This window comes from Peromyscus maniculatus, chromosome 6, assembly GCF_049852395.1.
Source record: "Peromyscus maniculatus bairdii isolate BWxNUB_F1_BW_parent chromosome 6, HU_Pman_BW_mat_3.1, whole genome shotgun sequence".
Classification (NCBI taxonomy): domain Eukaryota; kingdom Metazoa; phylum Chordata; class Mammalia; order Rodentia; family Cricetidae; genus Peromyscus; species Peromyscus maniculatus.
Genome location: NC_134857.1, coordinates 135,153,548 through 135,177,402, shown reverse-complemented (window position 1 = coordinate 135,177,402; position 23,855 = coordinate 135,153,548). Strand labels below are relative to the sequence as shown.

Genomic DNA, 23,855 nt, shown 5'->3' with positions numbered 1-23,855 from the left:
TGATAGTATACATAAGTGACCCCCAAAATTTGAACATGGAACTCTTACAGCTGATAAACACCTTCAGTAATGTGGCAGGATACAAGATTAACTCAAAAATTGAGTAGCCCTCCTATATACAAATGACATAGGCTGAGAAAGAAATCAGAGAAACATCACCCTTTACAATAGCCACAAATAATATAAAATACCTTGGGGTAACTCTAACTAAGCAAGTAAAGGACCTGTATGACAAGAACTTTAAGTCTCTGAAGAAAGAAACTGAAGAAGATATCAGAAAATGGAAAGATCTCCCATGCTCAGGATAGGTAGGGTTAATATAGTAAAAATGGCAATCTTACCAAAAGCAATTTACAGTTTCAATGCAATCTCCATCAAAATAGCAACACAACTCTTCACAGACCTGGAAAGAACAATACTCAACTTCATATGGAAAAACAAAAAACCCAGGATAGCTAAAATAATTCTGTACAATAAAACAATCTCTGGAGGCATCATGATCCCTACCTACAGTAATAAAAACAGCTTGGTACTGGCATAAAAACCGACATGTGGACCAAAGGAATCGAATTGAAGACCCTGACATTAATCTGCACACATATGAACACTTAATTTTTGACAAAGAAGCCAACACTGTACAATAGAAAAAAGAAAGCATCTTCAACAAATGGTGTTGACATAACTGGATGCCAACATCTAGAAGATTGCAAATAGATCCATATCTGTCACCATGCACAAAGCTTAAGTCCAAGTGAATCAAAAACCTCAACCTAAATCCAGTTACTCTGAACCTGATAGAAGAGAAAGTAGGAAGTAGTTTTGAGTACATTAGCATGGAAGATGACTTCCTAAATATAATACCAGTAGCACAGACAATGGGACCTCCTGAAACTGAGAAGCTTTTGTAGGGCAAAGGACATAGTCAATAAGACAAAATGACAGTCTACAGGAAGAGAAAAGATCTTCACCAACCCTACATCTGACAGAGGTCTGATCTCCAGAATATATAAAAAACTCAAGAAATTAGACATCAAAATACCCAACAGTCCCTTAAAAAATGGGCTACAGAGCTAAACAGAGAATTCTAAACAGAAAAATCTCAAATGGCTGAAAGACATTTAAGGAATTGCTCAACATCCTTAGCCATCAGGGAAATGCAAATTAAAATGACTCTGAGATACCATCTTACACCTGTCAGAATGACTAAGATCAAAAACACTGAAGACAGCTTATGTTGGAGAGAATGTGGAGCAAGAGGACGACTCCTCCACTGCTGGTAGGAATGCAAACTTGTACAGCCACTTTGGAAATCAGTATGGCGGTTTCTTAGAAAATTGGGAATCAATCTTCCTCAAGACTCAGCTATACCACTCTTGGGCATAGTCCCAAGGAATGCTCAATCATACCACAAGGACACATGTTCAGCTATGTTCATAACAGCATTATTTGTAATAGCCAGAACGTGGAAACAACCTAGATGCCCCTCAACTTAAGAATGGATAGAGAAAATGTGGTACATATACACAATGGAGTACTACTTAGCAGAGAAAAACAATCACATCATGATGTTCACAGGCAAATGCATAGAACTAGAAAATATCATCCTGAGTGAGGTAATCCAGAAAGACAAACATGGTATGTACTCACTTATAAGTGGATACCAGATGTAAAGTAAAGGATACCCAGACTGCAACGCACAACTCCAGGGAGGCTACCTAGTAAAGAGTACCCTAAGTAAGACACAGGGATTGCCCAATGACAGAGAAGTGGATGAGACCTACATGAGCAAACTGGGGATCAGGGGGGTAATGGAGGGCAAGGGTTGGGGGAAAGAGAGCTTAGGGGAGTGGGAGGTACCAGCTGGATCTGGAACAGAGTGGGAAAACAAGGAAAGAGATACCATGATAAATGAAGACAGTATGGGAATAGGAAGAAGCAGAGTGCTAGGGAGGTGCCCAGGAATCCTCAATGATGATTCCACCATAGACTACCAGCAATGGTCAAGAGGGTTCCTGAGCTGACCTACTCTGGTGATCGGATGGCTGAATACCCTAACTGTCATCCTAGAACCCTTATGCAGTGACTGATGAAACCAGGAAAGATCCACAGCCGGGTCTCAGGCAGAGCTCCAGGAGTCCAATAGACTAGAAAGAGGAGGGTGCTGTGGGATGTTCTGTATGTCCTGTGGGAGCCTGTTCTTGGGTTCCTCGTGGCTTTACCCAGCAGGTTCACATAGAGAATGATTAGGACCATGGGCCTGAGTGCAGGTGTCTGAGATGGTCTGCACTTGGCTGTGCTGGGGGATGGTCTGTATGTCAGGTTGCTCTGATTGGTCAATAAATAAAACCTGATTGGCCGTGGCTAGGCAGGAAGTATAGGCAGAACTAACAGAGAGGAGAAATAAAAGAACAGGAAGGCAGAAGTCACTGCCTGCAGCAGCCGCCAGGACAAGGAAGATGTAAAGTACTGGTAAGCCACAAGCCTCATGACAGGGTATAGATTTGTAGAAATGGATTAATTTAAGATATAAGAACAGTTAGCAAGAAGCCTGCCACGGCCATACAGTTTGTAAACAAAATAAGTCTCTGTGTTTACTTGGTTGGGTCTGAGTGGCTGTGGGACTGGCGGGTGAGAGAGATTTGTCCTGACTGTGGGCCAGGCAGGAAAACTCTAGCTACAGGAGGGATTCTATGAGCAAGAGTTATCAAGACCATGATTGGAAAAAGTACAGAGACAACTAGCCAAACTAGTGGAAACACATGAACTATGGACCAATAGCTGAGGAGCTCCTATGGTACTGGACTAGGCCCTCTGAATAAGTGAGAGAGTTGTTTAGCTTGAACTGTTTGGTGGGGAGGCAGGCACTAGGACCTGTCCCTAGTGCATGCACCGGCTTTTTGGAACCTAGTGCCTACTGTGAGACACTTTGTACAGCCTTGGCACAGGGAGGAGGGGCTTAGACCTGCCTCAACTGAATGTGCCAGGCTCTGCTGACACCCCATGGGAGACCCTGCCTCGGAGGAGGTGAGAATGGGAGTGGGTTGGGGGGCCTGGGGGAGAGGAGGGAGGACAGAGGAATCTGTGACTGATATGTAGGATGAATGGAAATTTCTTAAATAAAAAATAAAAAAAAATCTTATCACACTAAAAAAATAAAATAAAATAAAAGAGTAATACGGTACCACCAGAACCTAGTGAGCCTACAACAGCAAGACCTGAACATCCCAAAGCAGATGATCCCAAAGAAAATTACCTTAAAAACAACTTTATGAAGATAACAGAGGCCCTAAAAGAGAAAACAAAATATCCCCTTAAAGAAATGGAGGAAAAGGCAAACAAAAAAAATCTGAAGAAATCTCTTAAGGAAAGTCAAGAAATCCAAGAACAGGTGAAGGAAATAGTTCAAGACTTGAAAATTAAAATAGAAACAATTAAAAAAAAACAAAAACTGGGGGAATTCAGGAAAAGGAAAATGTGAATTAATGAATATAAACTACAGAGGCAAGAATAACCAACAGAATACAAGAAATGGAAGACAGAATTTCAGGCATTGAGGATTCGATAGAGGAAATAGATTCATTGGTCAATGAAAATGTTAAATCCCACAAATTTTTAACACAAAACATCCAGGAAGTCTGGGACATCATGAAAAGACCAAACCTAAGAATAACAGGAATATAACAAGGAGAAGAATTCTAGCTCAAAGGCACAGAACATACATTCAACACAATTATAGAAGAATGCTGTGGGATGTTCTGTATGTCCTGTGGGAGCCCATTCTTGGGTTCCTCGTGGCTTTACCCAGCAGGTCCGCATAGAGGATGATTAGGACCACGGGCCTGAGTGCAGGTGTCTGAGATGGTCTGAACTTGGCTGTGCTGGGGGATGGTCTGTATGGTAAATGTGTTGCTCTGATTGGTCAATAAATAAAACCTGATTGGCTGTGGCTAGGCAGGAAGTATAGGCGGGACTAACAGAGAGGAGAAAAGAAAGAACAGGAAGGCAGAAGGAGTCACTGCCAGCTACCCGACAGGACAAGCAGCATGTGAAAATGCCAGTAAGCCACGAGCCATGTGGCAAGGTATAGATGTGTGGAAATGGATTAATTTAAGCTATAAGAACAGTTAGCAAGAAGCCTGCCATGGCCATACAGTTTGTAAACAATATAAGTCTCTGTGTTTACTTGGTTGGGTCTGAGAGGCTGTGGGACTGGTGGGTGACAAAGATTTGTCCTGACTGTGGGCAAAGCAGGAAAGCTCTAGCTACAGAAGAAAACTTTCACAACCTAAAGAAACACATACCTATGAACATACAAGAAGTATACAGAATACCAAATAGATGAACCAAAAAAACATCCCCTCATCACATAATAGTCAAAACACTGAACATAAAGAATAAAGAAAGAATATTAAGAGCAGCAAAGGAAAAGGATCAAGTAACATATAAAGGCAGACCTATCAAAATTACACCTGACTTCTCAATGGAAACTCTAAAAACCAGAGGTCCTGGACAGATGGTATGAAGATACTAAGAGATCACAGATGCTAGCCCAGACTGCTATACCCAACAAAGTTTTCAATCACTTTAGATAGAGAAAACAAGATATTTCATGACAAAACCAAATTGAAACATTACATATCCACAAATCCAGGTCTACAGATAGTACTAGAAGGAAAACTCCAACCCAAAGAAGCTAGCTGCAACCACCAAAACACAGGCAACAAATAACATCACATCAACAAATCCCAAAGAAGGGAAACATACACATACTACCACCAAAAGATAACAAGAATTAACAATCACTGGGTATTAATATCCCTTAATATCAATGGACTCAATTCACCTATAAAAAGACACAGGCTAACAGAATGGATAGGAAAACAGTATCCATCCTTCTGCTGCATAAAAGAAACATACTTCAACCTCAAAGACAGACATTATCTCAGAGTAAAGGGTTGGGAAAAAACTTTCCAATCAAATGGACCTAAGAAACAAGGTCGTGTAGCTATCCTAATATCTAACAAAATAGACTTCAAATTAAAATAAATCAAAAGATATGAAGAAAGGCATTGCATATTCATCACGGGAAAAATCATCATGAGGAAGTCTCAATTCTGAACATTTATGTTCCAAATAAAAGGCACCCACATTTGTAAAAGAAACATTACTAAAGTTCAAATGACACATCAAACCCCACACACTAATAGGGGGAGACTTCAACACCACTCTCTCACCACTGGACAGGTCTGCCAGACAGAAACTTAACAGAGAAATAAGGCAACTAACAGATACTGTGCCTCATATGGACCTAACAGACATGTATAGAATATTTCACCCAAACACAAGAGAATATACATTCTTTTCAGCACCCCATGGAACTTTCTCCAAAACTGACCACATACTCAGAAAAAAAAACCAAATTTCAACAGAATAAAAAAGAATTGGAACAATCCCCTGTATCTTATCAGACTACCATGGCTTAAAGCTAGAATTCAACAACACAAAAGGCAGAAAGTCTACAAACTCATGGAAACTGAATAATGCTCAACTGAATCACCACTGGGTCAAGGAAGAAATAAATAAAGACTTTCTGGAATACAATGAAAATGAATGAACAACATATCCAAACTTATAAGACACCATGAAAGCAGTGCTAAGAGGAAAGTTAATATCACTAAATGCATACATAAAGAAGATGGAGAAATCTCACACTAGAGACTTAACACCACACCAAAAGCTCTAGAACAAAAAGAAGCAAACTCACCCAGGAGGAGTAAACCACAGCAAATAATCAAACTGAGGTTTGAAATCAATAAAATACAAAGATAACAATACAAAAAATCAATGAAACCGTGTTGGTTCTTTGAGAAAATCAACAAGATAGACAAACCCTTATCCAAATTAACCAAAAAGCAGAGAGAATATCCAAATTAGCAAAATCAGAAATAAAATGGGGGACATATTAACAGACACTGAGGAATTCCATAGAATCATTAGGTCATACGTTGAAAACCTGTTCTCCACAAGATTGGAAAATGTAAAGAAATGGACAATTTATTGGATAGGTACCACATACCAAAATTAAGTGAAGATCAGATAAACAGTTTAATTTAAACTGAGGAAATAGAAGCCATCATGAAAAGTCTCCAACCCCCCCAAAAAAATCCCAGACCAGATGGTTTCAGTTCAGAGTTCTACCAGAATTTCAAAGAACAGGTAATACCAATACTCCTCAAATTGTTCCACACAATAGAAACAGAAGGAAAACTGCTAAATTCTTTTATGAGGCTACAGTTATCCTGGTACTCAAACCACATAAAGATGCAACTAGAAAAGAGAATTACAGACCAATCTCCCTCATGAACATTGACACAAAAACTCCCAATAAAATATTAGCAAACCCAATCCAAGAACATATCAAAAAAATCATCCACCATGATCAAGTAGGCTTCATCTCAGAGATGCAGGGATGGTTCAACATACGAAAATCTCTCAATGTAATCCACTATATAAACAAACTAAAAGAAAAAAAACACATGATCATATCATGAGAAGCTAAAAAAAGCCTTTGACAAAATCTAACACCCGTTCCTGATAAAGCTCTTGGAGAGATCAGAGATACAAAGAACATACCTAAACATAATAAATGCAATTTATAGCAAGCCTACAGCCAGCATCAAGTTAAATGGAGAGAAACTCAAAGCAATTCTACTAAACTCAGGAACAATACAAGGCTGTCCACTCTCTCCACACCTATTCAATATACTACTTGAAGTTCTAGCTAAAGCAATAAGACAACAAAAGGAGATCAAGGGGATACAAATAGGAAAGGAAGAAGTCAAACTTTTACTATTTGCAGATAATATGATAGTATATATAAGTGACACCAAAAAATCTACCAGGGAATTCCTACAGCTGATAAACACCTTCAGTAATGTGTCAGGATACATGATTAACTCAAAAAAGTCAGTAGTCCTCCTATATACTAATGATATATGGGCTGAGAAAGAAATTAGAAAAACAACACCTTTTACAATAGTCAATAACATAAAAAATCTTGGGGTAACTCTAGCCAAACAAAATAAAGACCTGTATGACAAGAATTTTAAGTCTTTGAAGAAAGAAATTGAAGGAGATATCAGAAAATGAAAAGATCTCCCATGTTCTTGAGTAGATAGGATCAACATAGTAAAAATGACAATCTTACCAAAAGCAATCTACAGATTCAATGCAATCCCCATCAAAATCCCAATGTAATTCTTCACAGAACTTTAAAGAACAATACTCAACTTCATATGGAAAAACAAAAAACACAGGATAGTCAAAACAATCCTACATACTAAAGGAACTTCTTGAGGCATCACCATTCCTGACTTCAAGCTCTCCTATAGAGCTATATTAATAGATCACTGGAATCAAATCAAAGACCCTGACATTAATCCTCGCAACTATGAACATCTGATTTTTGACAAAGAAGCCAAAATTATACAATGGAAAAAAGAAATCATCTTCAAAAAATGGTGCTGGCATATCTGGATATCTACATGTAGAAGAATGCAAATAGGTCCATATCTTTTGCCATGCACAAAACTCAAGTCCAAATGGATCAAAGAACTCAACCTAAATCCACTTACACTAAACCTCAGAGAAGAGAAAGTGGGAAGTAGCCTTGAATGCATTGGTACAAGAGACCACTTACTAAATATAAAACCAGAAGCACAGACACTGAGAGCAACAACTAATAAATGAGACCTCCTAAAACTAAGAAGCTTCTGTAAGGCAAAGGACACTTCTAATAAGACAAAAGGCAGCCTACAGAATGGGAAAAGATCTTTACCAACCCCATATCTGACAGAGAGCTAATCTCCAAAACATATAAAGAACTCAAGATTAGACAGCAAAATATCAAATAGTAAAATTTTAAAAATGGGCTACAGAGCTAAACAGAGAATTCTAAACAGAAGAATCTCAAATGGCCAAAAGGCATTTAAGGAATTGCTCAACATCCTTAGCCATCAGGGAAATGCAAATCAAAAGGACCCTGAGATACCATCTTATACCTGTCAGAATGGCTAAGATAAAAAATACAAATAACAGCTTATGTTGGAGAGGATGTGGAGCAAGGGGAACACTCCTCCACTATGAGTGTGAAAGCAATCTTGTACAGCCACTCTGGTAATCAGTATGGTGGTATCTCAGAAAATTGGAAATCAACCTACCTCAAGACCCAGCAATACCACTCGTGGGCATATACCCAAAAGATGCTCAACCACAATAAAAGGACATTTGCTCAAGTACATTCATAGCAGTATTATTCATAATAGCCAGAACATGAAAACAACCTAGATACCCTTCAACTGAATAATGGATAAAGAAAATGTGGTATATTTACACAATGGAGTATTACACTGTGGTGGTATTCTAACTGTACTGAAATGTGATTTTGATTGTATGTTAATAAATAAAGTTGCCCGGGGGTCAGAGCTATTAGAGCCATAGACAGAGTGTGGCGGTGGTGGCACACGCCTTTAATCCCATAGATCTCTGTGTGTTCAGGGATACAGCCAGCATTGGAGACATATGCCTTTAAGACCTAGGGGGCTGTACATTCAGACAGTGACGAGGCAGTCACGTGTTTGGGTTTACAACCAATGAGAAGGCAGAATGACTGGAAAATCGACTTACACACAGGAAATAGCTCTCTTTCGGGAAGCTGGGACACCGCAGGCGGAAGGGTGAGATTTTAGCTCTGAGCTCTGACCTCTCGGCTTTCTCTTTTACATTGTTTCTGTGTTTCTTATTTAATAAGATGGTTGGTTACATCTACATTACACAGCAGAAAAACAAAACAAAAAACAATGTCATCATGAAAATTGTAGGCAAATGGATGGAACTAGAAAAAATCATCCTGAGTGAGGTAACCCAGACACAGAAAGACAAATATAGTACATACTCACTCATAAGTGAATATTAGATGCAAAGCAAAGGATAACAAGGCTAAAATCCATAATCCCAGAGAAGCTAGGTAAAGAAGAAGACACTAAGCAGGACACACATGGATCCCCCCCCCAGGAAGGGGAAAGGGTTAAGGTCTCCTGGGCAAACTTGGATGGGGGAATAGAGAGGAGTGGATGGGAGGGGATGAGAGGTGGGGACATAGGGGAGAGATGGGGAGGGAGAGCAATGAAAGAGATATCTTGACAGAAAGTACCACTAAGGGGATGGGGAGATATCTGAAGCTAAGGAAAACCCCAGGAATTCACAGGATTGTCCCCAGTTAAGACTCATAGCAATGGTGGAGAGGGTGATTGAACTACCCTTCCCCTGCACTCAGATTGGTGTCTACCCTAGTTGTCATCATAGAACCTACATCCAGTGACTGATGGAAGCAGATGCAGAGACCCACAGCCAAGCACTTGGCCAAGATCCTGGAGTTTATTTGAAGACAGGGAAGAAGGATTATAAGAGCAGGGTAGGGGGTCAGAATCATGATGGGAAAAATCACAGAAATAGTTGATCCATGAGCTAGTGGTAGCTCATGGACTCTGGACTGAAAGGTGGGGAGCCTAGATGGGACTACACTAGGCCCTCTGAATGTGGGTGAAAGTTTCATGGCTTAATGTGTTTGTGGGTCCCCTGGCAATGGGACCAGGACTTATCCTGGGTACAGGAACTTGCTTTTTAGAGCCCATTCGTTATGGTGCAATGCTTTACTCAGCCTTGATGCAGGGAGGAGGGGTTTGGTCCAGCCCCAACTTGATATGACAGCCTGTGTTGACTACCCAAGGGAGTCCTTACCCTCTATGAGGAGGAGACAGGGGTGGGATGAGGGTAGGTGGAGAACAGCAGGAGAAGAGGAGGGAGGGGGAACAGGAATTGGTATGTAAAAGGAAAGAAAAAAACTTTAAATAAAAAAATTATAAAAAAACCATTTCTAATAATTTGCTATTGCTAATAGCTGAATGGACAATGCTAACAATTTGGTTTTAACTTCATTCTGAGCCTTCCCCATCTTTTTCTGCCTTGGTAAATTTTCCCACTTTAAGACAGAGCTTAAGCAAATGCTGGGGTTTGGATCTCTCATGAAAAAAACACCTCTGCTAGCTTCCTTTCAGAGCCTTACTTGATGTAAATGTTGCCAATGTTCCATAGCTGTTACCAACTGTTTCCAGCTCCAGGGATAGTGACTAGTTAGTCCTTATTACCAGACTGACTGCTTTGCAGCCGTTTGTCTCATGCTGTCCTGGAGGTCAAGTCCCCATTCTTTCTGTCGCCTAACTCTTTTCATATAATACACAAACACCTTGAACCAAAGATAAAGTATACGTTTAAATTTGAATTAGAACAATGTGTCGAGACTCTGAAATTTATAGGAAGTTTGAACTCAATATGAAGCATCTTGGAGAACCTAGGAATAGGGGATCACAGGTAAGCAATAGGCTTTCATTTGCCAGAGGTAAACAGTCAAGAACGAAGAGCGTGGGGAAGAGACTGAACTGGCTCTAGTACATCGTCACCAACACATGAGTGAGCAAAGGAGATGGAAAAGGCAAACCTGAAGTTTCCAAGGCCCATAGAATTCCAGAACCCAGAGCCTGCCAGGCTTTATTGCCTAGGCACAATTGTGTATTAACTGTGGCATTTCCTTCCCAGAAAGCTTGATCCCAATGAAGAACCTTTCCCCCACTGTTTCCCTGAAATCATGATACAATTAAGTGATAATCCTAACATTTGTTGCCAAACAGTCTGAATAACAAATGTGACTTCCTAATTAAAAGTGTTGTAAGAGTCATTATGCACACAGCTGCACATGTGGTATTAAAATAGAGACAGGTATCTTTCTTGCCCAAATGATCATTCAAATTCCCTTATAATAATTAAACTTTTCATTAATGATCCTAACCAACTTGCTTCTATCTATATTCTATCTTGTGGTGATATATTGTGTACCCTAATAAAATTTGCCTGAAGATCAGAGAAATAAAGGAACAAGCCACTGCCACATCTCACCTGGCCAACTCCACAAATCCTCTGACTGAATGTCTTTGAGTCCTCAGCTGAAAGGCTGCAGCCAAAACAACCTTTAGTTCCTGTCTCCTCACGCCTTATCTACCTTTCTCTGCTCAGGCATATCATTTCTCTGTGTGTTAAAAGCCATCCTGGACTACGTGAGACTCACTCAGTCTAGGAGAGAAACAGATTAAAGTCACACACCTTTAATCCCAGCACTTGAGGTCTCATGCCTTTGCTTCGGAAGCACACACGCCTTTAATGCCAGCACTAAGAAGGAAGTGATATGGCTGGGTGGAGAAAGGTATATAAGCATGAGGAGACAGGAACTGAAGGCTTTCTAGGCTGAGGTCTTTCAGCTGAGGACTCAAAGCATTCAGTCAGAGGATTCGTAGAGTTGGTGAGATGAGACGTAGCAGTGGCCTGTTCCTTTGTTTCTCTGATCCTTCAGCATTTACCCCAATATCTGGGTTTTTTATTTATAAGACCATATAGATTTCAAGCAACACTGCCTCATGAACTTCTTACATAATGTGCACAGTCTCCTTCCAGTTCACATTCTGACAAGCTCATTCTAACCTCCATAGCTCTGTCCTTCTTGTTTCAGCAAAGATAACTCATTTCTGGCCTTGGCATTTCCAGTCAGCCACATAATGCTGCCATTTTCCCTGTGTTAACCTATTCTCTCACCTAGAGAACAATTTCCTAAAAGAAAAAGTATCCTACTCTGGATTTTCCAAGATGCCACAGAGGCAGGAAAGAGTGGTGACTCTTGAACTTGAATTTTTTAAGAGATTTTAGAAGTTATCACTATTACTGTTTTAATTTTTTGTGTACATGTGGATGCTAGGGTGAGTACATGGTGGTCAGAGAACAACTGTGTAGAGCGGGGCTCCTCTGCTCACCTTTAAGTGTGTCCTGATCTCTAACCTAGGTCACCAGCCTGCACAACAGCCCCTACCTAGGGAGTCATCTTGCTGGCCGAGAACTGAAAGTTTTAAATCAAATTTGAAATTTCAGTAGTCATGTAATATGCATGTGTATATGCTCTTATTAACATTTACAGCTATACACTTAGGTGAGCATGTGTGCACGTGTGTGTGTGTGTGTGTGTGTGTGTGTGTGTGTGTGTGTGTGTCCAGGGTTTGGCTGTGGAGCAGCAGTGGTGGTGTGGAGAAAGAGGCTGTGTAGAGCTATGTGAGAGCTGCTGCAGAATGTGAGGGGTGTGTGTGTGTGTGTGTGTGTGTGTGTGTGTGCTGAGTGAAAGATGAAGAAGGAGCATTAGAGAAGTGTGAGGGAGCAAGTGGATGAAAGAGTGAATGAGTAAAGAGTGAGTGAATCATGTAGGAGAAGTACGTGTGTGTGTGAGTGAGAGAGGGGGGACTGGATGGAAGAGCTGCTGCTGCTGCTGTGTAGAGGAGCTGTGCCTAGGAACTGTGGAAAGTGCTGTATGGTGAGAGCGCTGTGTAAATGAGATGCTTAGCTGTGGCTGTGTGGAGATTTCTAACTGTGTGGAGACAAGGAAGATGAATCTGTACAGAAAAAATTGTGTAGAAGTGAAATGTATGTAAAAAATAGATGTGTAGCCATGTGAAAACAGATGTAATTGTATATAGAGATGTATGACCATATGTATGTATGTACAGAATGTAGCAGTGTGGAGATATGTAGCAATGTGGAGGCAGAAAGAGTCAGAGAGCATTTTTAAGATGAAGTAAAAGAGAAAGCTAACATCAGAAAGCATGTGTGTTTTCTTATTTTACAAGTCAGATAGACAGACACTTATTTCTAATTACCCTCAGATAGAAAATGTCTAGTTCTGGCCACCTTCATAGATTTTCATGCATTACCCTGGAAGTGGCCTTGGAGCACACTCTCCATAAGGCCCCCAGTAGAGAATTGCAAATTTTTCAAAAAAAATTTCAGAAGAAAGTAAAATAGCACATTATTCCTGCACATGAGTACATGTGTGGTTTTGTGTGGTGATTTTTGAACCTGAGTATAATGATTTGCAACATTTGAATTATAGGAGTCAGCAAGATGACTTAGTGGGTTAGAACACTTGTCACAAAAGCCGCATAACCTGAGCTAGGCCATCCCCATAAAGCATTAACAAGTTTGAGTAAACCAACTCTACAAAGTTGATCTCTGGTCTACACACACACACTCATACACACACACACACACACACACACACACACACACACAAGTAAACACATAACATCCTAACATATATATATATATATATATATATATATATATATATATATATATATATGAAGCCTTTTAAGAAATAAATGTGGGTTTGAAGTTTAAATAGGAGATACTGATGAAACTATATAGCTAAAGACTCTTAGATGTTGGTCATCTTCAGTAGGATAATTTTTTTTTTTTGGTTTTTCAAGACACAGGGTTTCTCTGTGTAGCTTTGGAGCCTGTCCTGGACTCGCTCTACAGCCCAGGCTGGCCTCAAACTCACAGAGATCTGCCTGCCTCTGCCTCCCGAGTTCTGGAATTAAAGGCGTGTGCCACCACCGCCCGGCTTAGTAGGATAATTTTAACAAAATTTTACAATGTCAAAATTCTTACATAGATAGACACAGACCTCAAAGAAATAGTTCCATAATCTAGCAGTAAACCATGTATTAGGATATGAAATCTGACAAGAGAATAACATAAAATTGGTGCAATAGTAATTTTCTAAAGACATGGTGCTGGAATGGTTGGACATCTACATATAAAATAATGAAGTCAAATTCCTATTTCACACCATATAGAACGAGAAATTCACAGCTTCGATCCTGGCTCCACAGCTATGTGTTAAAACCCTACCCTGTCAGATAAAAGTGAAGTGTGAAAGCACCAGAAATATCAACAGTGGCAGCAGACTGTCAAACCAACATCATAGTTTATGAGTTTAAGAATCCAGTTTGATGAGCTTACGGACCTTAAAATGACCCCTGTACTTCCAGTTTGGACCTCTCCTAACCCAAGAATGGAACCACAGTGGGAGCAGACAGGGGAACTCCTAGCCTAGACAGTGGCTTTGAGCTGGTGCACAGCTCCCAGGAGGGAGGACAGTCCTCTTGGTATCCTGAAGCCTCAAGACTAGTAGCTGCTGTGGTTACAGCCCAGGTCATACCCAAACTTTTTCCACAAATCAAGGGAGGATCCACTTGTATCCTAGCCAGTACTACTGAGATTGTAGCCACTGTTGCAAAGCCCCAGCTTTACCCATGCTTGTTTATAAAACACTGTGAAAGGTCAATTCTCATTGGAACAGGCAGGAGCTACCAGAGATTCCACAGATACATTATGTGCTTGATTTTTTATTACTTTGTGGCATTATATATTCAGGATCCTTTCACTATTTCCAAGTGTTTCATGCTTCTTGTATTGTGTTCAGATATGCATTCTGGTTCACAATTTGAGGAACTGGACCTCCATAGCCTAGAGATAGTCTTGCCTGTTGACTGAAGCTCAAGGAGCATGGATACCAAGACCACAGCCCCAGAACCACTTACTATGTTTAATCTTTCAGGCCCAAGAAATGTCTCATACATGTGCAACCCCTATATAAGTAAAAATATTACTGACATATATTCAAATATTACTCATACAAGCTCAGAAAGAACAAGTAAATATTTCCTCCATAGTCCTTGGATTCTGGAATAAATACCCTTGGTCCTAATTATGCTTTTTGACTGGTACCTGGCCAGATATGAGGGGGGTACTGAAGCTCAGTGAAAGTGGGTCACAAAATACAAGCCATAGCATCAAGTGTAATCATTTTATGGAACATAAGGAAGGTCTTCTTTGGGTCAAATTCACAGGTCCACAGTAACAAACTCCTCAGACTGCAACAAACCTGTAGGGGTTTGTGCATCCTATAGGACCTGAGAATGAACTCATATCCTATAAATCAGAAGTGTGGTCCCTCACATAACAGATCAGGGCACATCCCACCTTTCTCTGACATAACTAAGACCATAACTACCAATGTTACCATGTCATTGCCTCTATATTTCATACTGGTGATACTGAATCAGCTGCTTACTCATGTTGAAATTAGGGCTTGATTCTGTGGAGCCTGAGGAAACACAGGTATAAAAATGTATGCACCCTATAAAGTCACTCAACTCCCTTCATGAACTGCTTCATTCTAGACATCACCTACAGACACATTTGGTCAAAGACAGTAACTCACATAGAGATGGTGTTTTCAAACATCTACTCAAATCCCACCCTAGATTCCGTCTAAGTGAAATATCCATTTTATACTAACAGTATCCTGAGCATGGAAGACATGAACACACCATACAATGTATGTTCACTGGAACCTTCCGAAGCACAAAGGTTCTCTAGACACCTAATTCAATTAGAACAAAATCTGAAAAGTATATTTAAAAGTCACATAAAATGATGATCTTAAGTCAATTCAGTGAGATGTAACAGAATGCAAACAATGTAACAAAAAAGGTAATTCAAGATATGAATGGGAAATAAAAAGCAGAACACAATCTATCAGAAGTGGTAGAACTGAATCGCAGTGGGGAAAAGTACACCAGAGAACGTTCAGATAGGTTATACTTCTCAAAGAGGTTATACTGTCAGACAGCTCTTCTGAACTATTTGAGGTAGATGAAAGGGGAAAATGTATGTGAGAAGTACAGGAAAATATTATGTAAAGAAAATATTTGCATTAGGAAAACTGAGGAAGGTAAAGACAGGAGGAAAGTACTGAGGACAAGGGGAAATCATAACTGAAGCCTCAGATGTCTTCAAAAGGAAGAGCACATTCAAGAATTCGAATTAGATTCCATTAAACAGACCTTTAATAGAACAGAATAAATGAAAGAGTCAGAAGTGTAAGTTCACACAGTTCTTCACAGACCTCAAAAGAACAATACTTAACTTCATATGAAAAAAAAAAACAGGATATCTAAAACAATCCTGTACAATAAAGGAATTTCCAGAGGTATCACTATCCCTGATTTCAAGCTCGACTATAGAGTTATAGTAATAAAAACAGCTTGGTATTGGCATACAAACAGACAGCCGGATCAATGTAATTGAATCAAAGACCCTGATGTAAATTCACACACCTATGAACACCTGATTTTCAACAAAGAAGCCAAAGTTATACAATGGAAAAAAGAAGCATCTTCAAGAAATGGTGCTGGCATAACTGGATGTCCACACATAGAAGAATGCAAACAGATCCATATTTATCACTCTGCACAAAGCTCAAGTCCAAGTAGATAAAAAGACCTCAACCTAAATCCAGTTACACTGAAACTCATGAAAGAGAGTGGGAAGTAGTCTTGAACACATTGGCACAGGAGACAAATTCTTGAATAGAACACCAGCAGCAAAGACACTGAGATCAACAATTAACAAATGGGACCTCCTGAAACTGAAAAGCTTCTGTAAGGCAAAGGACACAGTCAATAAGACAAAACAGCAGCCTACAAAATGGGAAAAGATCTTCACCAACCCTACATCTGACAGAGGGCTGATCTACAAAATACATAAAGAACTCAAGAAGCTAGACATCAAAATATCAAATAGTCCAATTAAAAAATGGGGCACAGATTTACACAGAATTCTCAACAGTAAAATCTCAAATGGCCAAGATACACTTAAAGAACTGCTTAATATCCTTTGCCATCAGGAAAATGCAAATCAAAGTGACTCTGAGATATCATCTTACACCTGTCAGAATGTCTAAGATCAAAACCACAAATGACAGCCAGAGAGATGACTCAGCAGAGTACTGGCTGCTCTTCCAGAGGTCCTGAGTTCAATTCCCAGCAATAGCATGCTCACAACCATCTATTATGGGATCTGATTCCCTGAAGATAGGTCACTCATATACATTAAATAAATAAATATTTAAAAAAGAAAACACAAATGACAGCTTATGTTGGAGAGGATGTGGGCAAGGGGAACACTCCCCCACTGCTTGTGGGAGTACAAACTTATACAACCACTTTGGAAATTAGTATGGAGGTTTCCTCATAAAATTGGTAATCAATCTACCTCAAAAGCCAGCTATACCACTCTTGGGCATATACCCAAGGAATGCTCAATCATACCACAGGGACACTTGCTCAACTATGTTCATAGCACCATTATTTGTAATAGCCAGAACCTGGAAACAACCTAGATGCCCCTCAATTGAAGAATGGATGAAGAAAAGGGGTATAGTTACACAATGGAGTATTACTCAGCTGTAAAAGAAAAACAATGACATTATGAAATTTGCAGGCAAATGGATAGAACTAGAAAAAAATCATCCTGAATGAGGTAACCCAGACTCAGAAAGACAAACATGGTATGTACTCACTCATAAGTGGATAACAGCTGTAAAGGATAACCATGCTACAATCCACAGTCCCAGACAGGCTAAGTAACAAGGTGGGCCCAAAGAGGGATGCATGGATTTCCCTGGGAAGTGGAAATAGAAAAGATCTCCTGGGTAAACTGGGAGTGTGGGGAACATGAGGGATTGGGTTGGGCAGGTTAGGGATGGGATGGAGGAGGAAACTAATGAAAAAGATATCTTGATGGGGGGTGGCATTTCAGGGTTAAAGAGAAACATGATGCCAGGGAAACACCCAGAAATCCACAAGGATGACCCCAGTTAAGACTCCTAGCAATAGTGAAGAGGGTGCTTGACCTGGCCATCTCCTGTAATCAGATTGGAGACTACCCTGATTGTCATCAGAAGTACTCTATCCAGTAACTGATAGAAGTCGATGCAGAGATCCACAGTCAAGCACTGGGCCAACCTCCAGGACTCTTGTCAAAGAAAGGAAGGAGAGATTGTATAGGGGAGGGAGGTCATGGTCATCAAAAGGGAACCCACAGAAACAACTAACCTGGGCTCATAGGAGCTCACAGACTCTGAACTGACAGCTAGGGAGCCTGCATGGGACCAACCTAGGCCTTCTACATATATGTGACAGTTAAGTCAGAGAGACAGATGACACCCAATATAATATTAGGCTTGAACATCTATCCCATTAAAACAATTAAAAATTTAAAAGTATGATTTGGGAAGAAGTAAAAAAAAAAGGATCCTTTCGTAATGCATATTACAAGAACTAACAAAATCAATTTAAAATAATTTAAAATTTATAAGACTGGAATATAAAAATAGAAATATATACTTTTATAAAAACTCTAGTCCGTAATCATAATTCAAAATATTTACAAAACTCAAAAAACAAAACTATTTTAGTATATTCATAGTGCAAGAACTATGCAAACAAAATTAAAACTCAGTGACAACCAAAAAACGCACCTCACATGTTAAAGTGTTCTGAGCAGTTCCCTGTCTCTGCAATGTGACATGGGCCTGTGACCTCAATATCACTGTGCAACAAATAACGAAAACTGCAGTAACAGGTTCAGTGCATCTTCATTTACAGTAAAAATAAGAATTATTCTCTCATTCCCCATTTCTCTAGAACAATAACAACAAATGGACAAGTTCTCAGATGCATGAGATGACACATCCTCATTTGACTGGGCGGCTGCCATGTTCTACACAGCACTAAGGAATACCATTTCATAGCTTTAATGTAATGCATCCCTAGGCAGGGCAATGTAATAGTTCTGAGGATGTGTAATCCTCTCTGCCTTCGGAGGCCAAGAAACAAATATTACTATTATAATAGTAGAGAGAGAATTACATCTCACCAAGAAAATACCCAGATAGCAGGTGGACCTTTATAAATATGATGAATGGTGCGCTTCACTCAGGGATAGTGGACTAGGGCAGTGGAAGTGTTACATTATCCATAGACAGCCATTCTGGTTTATGGTAACTAGACAAAGTGAAGACAATGTGATAAACAGTCCACTTTTCATGCTTTCAATCTTGAGATGGGACCCTAGGCCTAGTATGCTCGGCAAGAGAGATGAACAGCACTTAGACATATTCCTTCCTAAGAGTGAAGCAGAAAGCTTCTTGACAGCAAACACTTACTTAGCAGTGTCTTCCTTTCTATTCCACAAACACGGAACCATCTTAAGTATGGCTTGAGGCAGGAGGGGTACATATGAAAATGGAGAAAGCACTGTCCTCATGCCTGCTGAAATGTCCCTTTATCTAGTGAGTGTGGTTCCCCTTCCACATCATATCACCTCTGAAATTCCCACCTTTGAGAAAATAATCAGGAGACCATGTCCACAAATAATAATAATGGAGTGATTATCTAATAATCAAGCTTACTTACCTTACTGTGATTTTCAAGGCCAAAGCCTCCATGAGGAACTTATCTGTTAGTTATTAAACTGTGTATAATTTTTCTCAGTAACTTGAGAAAAACAAATTTGTATAAAATCTTATATAAAATTGCCATTTGGGCTAGAAAAAGATTGAAAGCAAATTCTAAATGGAACAAATAATTCCTCAAAAGTGAAACCGACAAAAATAATTACAACTATTTTAAGAAACTAAGATGAATACAGCTTGTATGATGGCCTGTGACTGGTGAGTATAAACACTGGCAAAACATGAGAGAGTGCACATATTTATACACTACGAAAGAATGGGCCTTAAATGTCATTAGTAGTGATGATCAACAAAATTATTAATCACATGAAAGAAATTTAAAGCACTTTTAAACTTTGCATATTTTAACAAGAATGTCCTAATAAGATGTTTGCAAGCCCATTGCTATGTTCTTTGAGACTTCATCGGTATTACATAATCCTTAAACAACAGCTGATACTCTAATTCTTACACATGTGGTAGTGACGTCTGTTACGTTAATATACATATTGTACCATATACTCATTGGTTGTCAGTCTGCAACACTAGTAAAGCGTCTCTGTATGAGCAGACGCCACTCAGAGGGTGGCCACAGAACCTCTTTATTGTTATTCCTGCCTATGAGCTCCAAGTTCATGCAATGTCCTGTCCCGTGGAGCAAGTTCACACAGGTAACACTGATTTTTGAGAAGGAAATGGTTAGGGTAGTGCTGTGGGACGGTCTATATGTCAAATTGCTCTGATTGGTCAATAAATAAAACACTGATTGGCCAGTGGCCAGGCAGGAAGTAGGTGGGACAAGGAGAGAGGAGAATTCTGGGAAGCAGAAGGCTGAGGCGGAGAGACACTGCAGCCGCCGCCAGGACAAGCAGCATGTGAAGATGCCAGTAAGCCACCAGCCACGTGGCAAGGTATAGATTTATGGAAATGGATTAATTTAAGCTGTAAGAACAGTTAGCAAGAAGCCTGCCACAGCCATACAGTTTGTATGCAATATAAGTCTCTGTGTTTACTTGGTTGGGTCTGAGCGGCTGTGGGACTGGCGGGTGACAAAGATTTGTCCTGACTGTGGGCAAGGCCGGAAAACTCTAGCTACAGGGTAGTGTACATTTGTCTTTAAAACAATAATTGTATTCAAGCTACAGCCATCAGATTTGAGGAGTGGATGAGAGTCATAACCTCTGTTTAACATACGGACATTGAAGTGACACTCTTCCCATTATGCTCATGGAGCCCAGGCTGTTCTCGAGAACAGTCCATGTGTACAGTACACATGGGCATCACAAACACTGAACTCTGGAGCTTGTCAAGGGTAACCACAGCTACTTTTATAACACTGCTGAATCTTTGCTTCTAACATGACCTAACATACGACAAACACAAAACCCAAAAAAATTGTCAGGACACCTGGGTCCAAAGCTGGTTATAAATGCACCTATCCCATGGGAATAAATTACAAACCACAATCAAAAGAACTAGTACAATGTCTGGAATATAATAGTCATTCAGCAAATGCAAATGAGTTTTTTCTCTTTCCAGTTCATTCTCAAAGTAATTTCTGGCTTATCAAAAAACATTGGATAAATGTTAAACTGTTCATAACATTAAAATTACCAATTCTTAATAAGCTAAATATAGTTTTTACATTTTAAAACTAAGAGGTTTTATGTGATTCTCACTTAAACAAGAGGCCAGCCTGGGTGGACACGGCCATGATTACAGAATGGTTAGGGGAGCTACTAAGGCACTGTGCAGTCCTATTCTCAGTGTCATGTGATTTTCTGACAGCAGTAGATTGTGAAGCAGCATCTCAGCAGCAGTGTGATAATTACTTAAGTGAGACTGACACAAACTACACCCCGGCGCTGTAAATTATAAGCATGTAAGAGGACAGTTCTACTTACTTTTTTCCAGTGTGCGACCTTCCCTTTCATGTGAGACTCAGGCTTGAGAAGGAAGATGTCCTCCATGATTTTGTCATCATGTCTTCTACCTATGCAGATCCATTTTGTTTCAAGCACCCTAATCATTTTGTCTTTAGGCTTTTTACGTTTAAAAAGGGGGCTGAATATAAGGGAGGAGAAAACAATTATTAATTTTTTTCTTATTGAGAAAGTGAAAACTACTTATGGTTTAACTGTATCTTAGCACCCACAATGATGAGTCCAGTGCAATGTTTGTTTTTACATTATTGCTATTCAAGAACCAGAGGTATGCCACCAACCTTCATGCATTCATTATAAGACGAGTAAGCTGGGGAATGTATGCACAACACACCTAAAAATAGCCCAGTCCGTATACCCCACTCTGTGCTGTAAGGGACAGTGGAAGGGCTGGCAGGGTGGGTGAGCACTGGGAAGCAAGTGATGGGTGGCAAGTCTTGTCTGCACTCTAGGAAAGTGGCTTGCACTGCAGCATGGGTGTCGCTGGGCTGACCCCAACGGTGAACAGAGAGGAAGTACACAGAGCAGTGATATCCTCAAACATAAGCCACAAAAGATTTGTGACATTACCACTAGTCACACAATTAGGCAATCACATTTACCTTTTAATCCTATTGTGCATTTAATGAAATACTGTCTCACAAATGCTATCTATAAACTAACATCACATTTAATGGTAAGATACTGGATATTTTCTCCTCTAACAGCAGAAGCAATGGAAGATATAACCTCTCTCACCTAGCTATTCAACATTGCTCTAGAATTCTCATTTCGTCCTTTACAATTAAAAGGAAAAGGTATGTCAGCCCTGCCTTTGATTACAGAAGAATTACAGTGGTCAGTATTAGTGAAAAGATTCCAGCAATGCCAGCAAAGAATGGGAATACACTGATGATGCTTACATCTCTCATCACAGCAATACATGACTAGAGGAAGAGTCTGTTACTATACAAATGGACAAGTGAAAGGGATTAGGCAAAACACAGCAGTCACCACTGAGTTATGTAAATTTTGCGAAAGTATATCAAAGTGAGCTAAGCCAATCTGATGCAAACACCTATCTTATGTGACAAAAAAGATCATTTGTTAAAATGATAACCTAAGTAGAAAATTTATGTTTAGTAATACCAGAATCAAAGTAATACAAATAACACAGCATTCCTACATCATAAACAGGCTCTATTTATTCCTCCATTCTCAATGTTTTTGTCTCCCAATCAGTTAGTATAAGGTATAGTAAGACAATAAAACCCTTCACAGTTCAGAGTCACAGTATACCTCTCTGGAGGGGCAGCTCTGCTTTGCAAAGCTATTCCATCTTGCTCCACATGCATTCAGCACATGGGGGAAAAGTGCATGAAAGCAAGCAGAACACAGTAACAATGTGAGCATGCGAAGCAGCTTCACTCTTCCCTCAGGCTTCACTTTCGAGTGTAACCAGTGATGCATCTAGATGAACATGTTTATCCACAAGAGAAACTTTTGATGTAATCTCTCATGATCGGCCAGTTGTCAAATGTAAATAAAAGCATGGATTTTCATGAAAAGGTATTGTTTTGCATATGCCCCAATGTGCTTTGTGAGAAGAGAAAGAATCACATCCCATGAAGCCTATGTTATCTAAGTAGAGATAGATTATGTAAAAACAAACCATTAACTATATAAACATGGCTAAGGACATAATGAAAAATTGAGGACTGCATGGACTAAACCTTTCTACCCTGCTCCTACTCTCGAGAAAGCTCCAGCTCAGGTACATCAGGTACAGAGCACTGGAGCACTGACTGCCTCTCTTCAGGGACATGTAGGCCAGCGATGCCACACCGGCTAAGGTGGCCAACACAGCCTGGCACCCTGCTCTGGAAGAAGGCTGTCCTTCCACCTCACATCCCTGCTCTAGGCAAGGGCACAAAAGTTTTCCCAGGGATGGGATCAGAGCATGAGAACATGAATCATAAGGCTGCCTTGATCTTGCAAAGTAAATTAAGTTGACCAGAAAGACTGTGCAGGATATTCAGCCTGCAGCTACCTTATAAAAATGCAAGGCTGGGTGCTGAGCCATTAACGATAGGCTGGGCACTGGAAGAAAGGAAAATGTTTCATGGTTCAAGGGAAGTGTACTCTAGCTGAGTCTAGAGAACTTGTTCAGTAAAGAATAACTCCCGCATGTGGTACAGCACCCTAACCTGTTACAGTGCATAATTTAAAAAGTCCTGACAAAGAAATAAGAATGTGAACTATGCTAAAAAGGAGCTGGCAAAACACCCAGGTCTGGAAAGAGTCAGTAACATTAGCATTTCTAGGGGAATACTGTCCATAAATAAGAAGACAGTGTGTTTTAAATTGAGATTTTAATAAGGTGAAATGTAAAAAAATAAGATTCCACTATCAGAAATCACAGTTAATATATGTTACAAGAGTGGATCAAGATAGATCTGCATTGGAATAAGTAATGTGATAAAAGCTCCAAAAGACTATGGTAAAAGGAACATATCTCAACATAAAGAACACCATGTGCCAAGCCTGTAGCCAATGCGATGCCACACGGGGTGAAGCTCAAAGCATCTCCAGTAACAATTGCTTACCATGCTTACATACTGTCAATGTACACTGCTATT

General features: G+C 39.8%; 1 protein-coding gene across 5 annotated transcripts in view; it reads right to left on the bottom strand.

The window, feature by feature from the left end:
• The window catches only part of Lrriq3 (leucine rich repeats and IQ motif containing 3), a 113,473-nt gene that overhangs the window by 58,204 nt on the left and 31,414 nt on the right, over positions 1 to 23,855 (bottom strand). For all 5 annotated transcript variants that reach the window (XM_042280196.2, XM_006974956.4, XM_015993804.3 and 2 more), the window contains one exon: positions 21,199 to 21,358. In XM_042280196.2, the coding sequence (XP_042136130.1) occupies positions 21,199 to 21,358 (160 nt within the window). The remainder of the gene's footprint in view (positions 1 to 21,198; positions 21,359 to 23,855) is intronic.